Below are 6,652 nucleotides of genomic sequence, written 5' to 3'. Positions count from 1 at the left end.
AACTCATGTATGACTTCAGTGAAGATGGAATGGCTCCCTGTTGTAAGATCAAACTGCCACTGACCGTCAGCACTGCCCTGAGGCAGAATACCATTACAACAACTTTCATAGTGGTCGACACCAAGTCTCCGTACAATGTGATGATCAGAAGGCCTACCCTATACAACCTCTGAACCATCTCTTCCATCTACCATCTGTCTGTCAAGTTCCCGATAGCAGCTTACATTGTTCAACTCATTGGTAACCAAAAAGCTACCCACAATTGCTACCACACCCCACTGACACTCCCAAAGAAGACCTCCTTAAATAAATTTATTTTATTAAATTTAACTTAAATGCAATTTCATATTTTCTTATTAAAATTAACTCATTCATTCTTTAGTTATTTTTTTAATATAAATATTTATTTTGCCCCATAAACTTTGGTATCAATAAGGTCGTGCCCCCGGAGTTTATAAAGTTCATCATTCATATTTATCTTTGAAAAACTTAGTTTTTGCAAATGCCAATAATATATACAAAAGTATAAAAATGTATACGCCTGCAGAAGCAGGATGTAATTCTGTTACTGTAGAGAATAGTTTTGCAGCGATAAAACAGAACAGACAGAATATAAAAATAATTATAGAAAATTAAATCACTTGACACAAGAGATTTGTACGTGGTATCAGTGTTCTTTCGAACACTCCTAGTCAACGGGTCCACGCCTAGAAAATGAAATCAATTAATAAAGTATCAACAATTACAAAGACAATTGACCTAAACAAGTTTAGACTCCATCTAAATTATTGCTGCAATCCTTCGTAATGCACTTTATGAATCTGACTTCTGAAATACCTTCAAACAACAAACTCCCTTCGTCTTTGAAGTGTGAGTGCTTACTTCCTCCCGAAGTAAGGCTTGAACAAGTCTTCTCCCGAAGACCACTCTCTTGTTCAATCAAGTCGTTCTAACAAACTCTAAGACAGAGTAAGAACAAATATGAAAAACACTAGAACCTAGATGAACAACTAGGTTCTCACTAAAAGAACTCTCTTCTCACAAATAAGAAAAATATAAAAAATAAAAACTAGAAGAGTTGATCCGAATGGCTGCTCTCTAGGTTCTATTTATATAATATGGAAATCCTAGAGACAGCCACAAAGTTGAATCTACAGCTGTACAAAACTTATTTCCTAAGAAAAACTTGATTTGCAGCATCAGAAACAGATTCTGACGCAACAAATCAGACCAGAGAAAGAAACTTGCCTAAAACAAGTCCGATCTTGTATTGAGTCTTGATACCTGCCATAAACAGTATGTATGATCTGATATAATCAAGACACACTCGAACTTTATTAAGAAAAAAGATAATAGTCAAAGTTTCTTTTAAAAACTAACTTTCTATAAGAGAATTGCTTCTCTTACGAGAAGTTTCCATACAAGAAAAAGCAAGCTGAAAAATCAATCTTTCCTAAGATAGAAAAGAGCAATAAAACCGAATATTAAAGGTGATAAAATCAGATTGAAAGCACAAATAAATCTTACCATAAATAAAAAATATTTTAGCATCTAAATTGCCAAAAAAAAACTTTACAATCTTCAATTTTTTTATTTTTTTTATTTTTATAATAATTAGGTGTTTAGTTTCATTTTTATTTGTTTCTGATTTCATTAATATCTATTTTTTTTTCTTTTCAATTATTTTTGCCACATAATCAATGATATGGTGTTGGACACATCAACATGTATAGTAAAATGGCTTTCAAAAACAAAACATGTACAGTAAAATAAAATGTATCCATGATGTAATGCCACATTAATGTGTTTAATGAAATCTTGAAGATACGATAACATGTGCCTCATAAATTACTAACGTTTAAAATTAAGGGAAATATTTAACACGATCTTCCTAGTAACAAAGTTCAGAAGACAAAATACATATTTATTCAAAAGGAAAAAAAAAAACAATTCTTATTAATTTTATTGTACTGGATTTGGATCTTTGGATCTGTTTACCAGTATTCTATAGAGGCATACTCATACATTAAAGACATTTCATAAAATGAAATCAAAAGGAATAATAGAGAAAAAAATTAGAAAAGGAAAAGAAAAGAAGAAGCACAAATCCAAATCTGCATAGCATTATCCATGCAAGGGAATACAATTTTATGGCTTATTGAGTCTTTGAACATGGTTGGTGTTTTCCACAAACTGGATCATCACCTTGCTTTCCATGTAGGGAAAATCAAACTTATCGTCTATTCGACGGATTGTAGTTAAAAGAAGTAATCAAGAACTTAGTCCCATCCAGGAAAGAATGAATAAATCACAACAAATTTACAAAGAAATAGTCCAAATTAGATGGATAGATAGATCCAGTTATTACTTATTAGTCAGCGTATTATTTAGCATGAACAACCTCTGCTTTGTTCTACATCTGAGATGGTTTCTGAGATACCTTGGCAGTAACTGCAACATTAGATAGAGGTAGAAAAGCTGGTTAGAAAGAAGTACACCAAGTTGAACTATAACAATTTAGAAAAGAGAAAATAATAATAATAAAAAATAGTACAAATTTGTGTTCATCTCCTATGTTTTTGAGGCATAAAAACAAAAAAGACTAATTAGAATTTTTACCCCCAACTTTGACATGTACTAAATCATACCGCCTAAACTTTGAAGACGGTTAAAATTTCCCCTGAACTATTGAGATTGTGTTCAGAAAGAATTTTTAACGGTCAAAAAAGTTCAAGAGACATGATTTGGTACATGTTAAAATTCAGGGTGTAAAAATTCTAATTTGTCAACAAAAAATATGATCTTTGGATAGTAGAACTGATGTAGAAAAAGAAAAAGTTGCACTTGTTTGTAAAAATTGGCTTACATGTCTTGTTCTTGTTCATTGTCTAGAGAAATTTTCGCAGCGCAAAGAAACACGTCATCAAGATTGTAATCCTCCTTGGCCGACGTCTCAAAGTATGGTATGTTACCCTTTGAAGCACACCATTCCCTAGCTTTCTTTTCAGACACCTGCTCATCAATCATCATTATGTCAATGAAAATGTAGATTTTATCAGTTCAATACTAGAAAAAGGACTAGAAAAAACTCATGTGTACCATTCGGCTATGTCCACCATCCAAGTCCACCTTGTTTCCAACTAACACAAAAGGAAAGATTTCAGGGCGTGTTGGATCGGCCTGAAAATCAGTAATGAAGTGTTAGAAACAAGACCAGTATAAATTTATGAACCAAACTAGCAGAGAAATTTCTTTTATATAGTATATACAACTTCACATATCTTAACAGACCTGTTTAAGAAATTCATCATGCCAGTTGTGCAATGTCTCAAATGTCCTAAGAATATTTATATCAAATACAAGAACACAACAATCTGCTCCTCTATAAAACGCAGAACCGAGGCTTTGAAACCTTTCCTGTCCTGCTGTGTCCCAAATCTGTCAGTTACAAGAGAAAACACAAATGAAGTGAACTAAGAAAAACATCATGCAATGTTTTTAGTACACAAATGTAGTAATATTCACTCACTTGCAAGGTCACCAACTTGTCATCAAGCTGTAACTCCTTTGTCATGAAATCAGCGCCAATTGTAGGTTTATATTGTTGACTGAACTTCTTATATACATATCTAATAAAGTAGTTAAGATCAACTTGATTGACAGAGATATATTTTCTGAATGACACCTGATTCAGATGGCCCTTTTAAATTTTATTTTTATTATCAATTGACAAAACAAGACAAGAAGTGGATTTGGATCCAAAAAAAAAAAAAACTTAAGATGAGTTTTATTTTATGGACTAAAAGTTCATGAAACTGGAGAAAATATTTTTATAATCATAAACAACTAATAAATACTGGCATCAAGTGTTATACACTTTTTATAATCATAGCCTTTCAATTATTAAACAATAGCCATCAAAATCACCAAATCTCATCCCTTTGTCACTTTCTATACCAGAAAAGTCTTAAGTCTCCTACCTATATTCCAAAACGCAACTTTATATCCCTTTCTGGGCAATATTATTATTACCAACATAACATTCTACAAATGCAAGTGGAGGTAACAACTCCATTTTAGATCATATTTCCTGCTTATATTGACATGTTGTTAATAGAATTCATTAACTAACCAAAGAAGATGAATTAATATCTTCCAAAACGAAAATAAATAGTGAAGGAATCCAACCAGACTTAAAAGACAACTTCCTTTGTTATTATTATTATTCTTATGTAAAAGATACTGGTTCATCAGAGAAGTTTTTCCCACCCTGAAAATCACATACATAAAACAAAACAATGCTTAAAACATGTAAAAGAGATTTTAAATCTTAAGAAAAAAAAAAAGAAAAGGAAAAACATACCCACTATCTCCAAGGACGATGACCTTAAGCAGAGTCCTCTTTTTCCTAGAAATTTCCATTGGAAAAAAAAAGACAGAGAAAGAGAAAGAGGTGAAATAATAAACAAAGAAAAAAGAGAAAGAAAATAGATTCTTCACTTCTAAACTCCAGATACTATTTGAAAGCTTTTTATTTTTTTTCCTAAATTTAGTTTATAAATATTGGGAAAGTTTTTCAACCAAAAAGTAAGATCATAATTAATGATAAAGGCATAAAGGGTAGGCCATTTTCAATTTAGTTGCTTGATCCTTCTTCTTCTTCCCACTTTATTGTTTTGATTACTTATAAATATATGTATAATATTTGTTTGTTCAAATGATGAAGTGAGGAATCATGTGAATAAATCTGCCAACCAGACCAGAGCCAACTTTACCCGCCAGCTTATTTTAAAAATGGGAGTCAATTCTTAATATTACTATATAAATAAATATATATATATATGTGTGTGTTTGCATTCATGGATTTGATTTGATTAAAGAAAGAAAAAGAGAAAAGGAAAGTAGAGGCTTCATATGACAGTCGTGCTTCCCTTTATCATTAACCTTATTATAATTGAGAGGTTGGTTTGCTTTGACAGTTCATTTAATTCATTTCACATCTACTTCTCAGCCTTTCCCATTATTATTATTTGATATTTATTCTCAATTTGATTACTATTTTATGAGGAAAATTTGAAAAATTATACATTAAAAACTTTAATATTTTATCCTTAAACTAATACATTTCAAAATAAAAAATATATGACACTTTTATCAAAAACCTAAGAATAACCCTCACATAACAACACCCCAACTCTCTCTCTTCCTTCATCTCTCTAGCTTCTCTCTCAACCGAACCCTCACCATTCTCTCTACCCACTTTGCACAAACCGAACCCCCCACCGCCCACCATGAGTCGAGCCCCACTTTCGACTGAGACCAGTCCGACGGAGACCCACACCCGCGTACGACCCAGGCCATCACCCCCTCACCACCGCGTACGACCCGACCGCCCCCTCTGAAATTTTTCTGGGCTTTTAAGGGCTCGGGTCCGATGGGGCCCGATGCCCGTCCGATAGGGCATTTTTTGGGGTTTTGAAGTCGGGTTCGATGGGCCCGATACAAATTTTATTGGGTTTTAAGGTCGGGTCCGATGGGGCCATTGGACCCCATCGGATGGGGCTCGGGCCCATCGGACCCGACCTTAAAACCCAAAATAAATTGAAATTTTTGCGGCTTTAGGTCTCCGTCGGCGTCTCAGTCGGAGTGGTGCGGCTGTGGGTCTTTGTCGGACTGGTCTCGGTCGGAAGTGGGGCTCGACTCGTTGTGGGCGGTGGGGGATTCGGTTCGTGCGAAGTGGGCAGAGAGAATGGTGAGGGTTTGGTTGAGAGAGAAGCTTGAGAGATAGAGGAAGAGAGAGAGTTGGGGTGTTGTTATGTGAGGGTTATTCTTGAGTTTTTGATAAAAGTGTCATATATTTTTTATTTTGAAATGTATTGATTTAAGCATAAAATATTAGGGTTTTTAAAGTATAGTTTTTCAAATTTCCCTTTTATAATTGGAGCTTTTCCTTTTAGATTTAACAGCATTGTAATAAGTTTGTGAATGCAATTGAGTACTACATCTTATGTAGCACATATTTTAAGACATATATAAATTGTATTACTAAAGATTTTTGTAGTATAATTTCTCCAAATGAAAAGATTTCCATAAGACATAAGTTAGAGTACTGTAATTCCTGTAAAGTCGTTCACTCACGGAAGCTAGTCCTGGAAGGCTCCCTTGTCCTTCCGAGAAGGGTCTTCAGTAATAGCTAGCCTCTCTCAAGGATGGAGTTCTAGTTGGCTAGTTATTCCTCATGGAAAGGAAGTTCTGGATAGTCGACTCCAGCTGGCTCTATCCTATCCGGAAGCTCCTTCAACGAGTGTCTTTGGTCCATTATTCCGGAAGCTCATTTATGTTCCTCAATGCAGTAAGACTTATGCTAACATGGAGATCTCACTCTAAGGAGAGTTGGTTAAATTAGTTATTTCCTAACTAACTTAAAAACGTCAATTCTTGCAGCCACCAACTTTAGGATCTTGATCCTAAGTCTATAAATACCATCCACACTTAAGCATTTAAAAAAGGACGAACTTCAGATGGTTCAGATTGAGATTGAGAGTTAAAGAGAGAAAAGATTGAGAGGTAGAGAGAGGGGTACAGAGAAAAAAAAGAGATTGTATTTAGGTTTTGTAAGAAGAATCTTCTGTAGATGAAGAAGATTCTTGGG

At 34.0% G+C, this 6,652-nt stretch overlaps 1 protein-coding gene across 1 annotated transcript; it reads right to left on the bottom strand.

Annotated features, from left to right (window-relative positions):
* Positions 1 to 1,923: 1,923 nt before the first annotated feature.
* Positions 1,924 to 4,801, bottom strand: LOC115712273 (ras-related protein Rab7). The gene is made up of 7 exons (XM_030640531.2): positions 4,364 to 4,801; positions 4,244 to 4,270; positions 3,530 to 3,629; positions 3,292 to 3,438; positions 3,100 to 3,180; positions 2,867 to 3,012; positions 1,924 to 2,451 (listed from the first exon to the last, which is right to left on the bottom strand). Exons 1-7 carry the CDS (start codon positions 4,420 to 4,422, stop codon positions 2,388 to 2,390), a joined length of 624 nt encoding a protein of 207 aa, XP_030496391.1. The 5' UTR covers positions 4,423 to 4,801; the 3' UTR covers positions 1,924 to 2,387.
* Between the last annotated feature and the right edge of the window lie 1,851 nt (positions 4,802 to 6,652).

Source organism: Cannabis sativa, chromosome 4 (genome assembly GCF_029168945.1).
Source record: "Cannabis sativa cultivar Pink pepper isolate KNU-18-1 chromosome 4, ASM2916894v1, whole genome shotgun sequence".
Taxonomy (NCBI): Eukaryota; Viridiplantae; Streptophyta; class Magnoliopsida; order Rosales; family Cannabaceae; genus Cannabis; species Cannabis sativa.
This window is presented reverse-complemented; position numbering and strand designations above follow the sequence as displayed.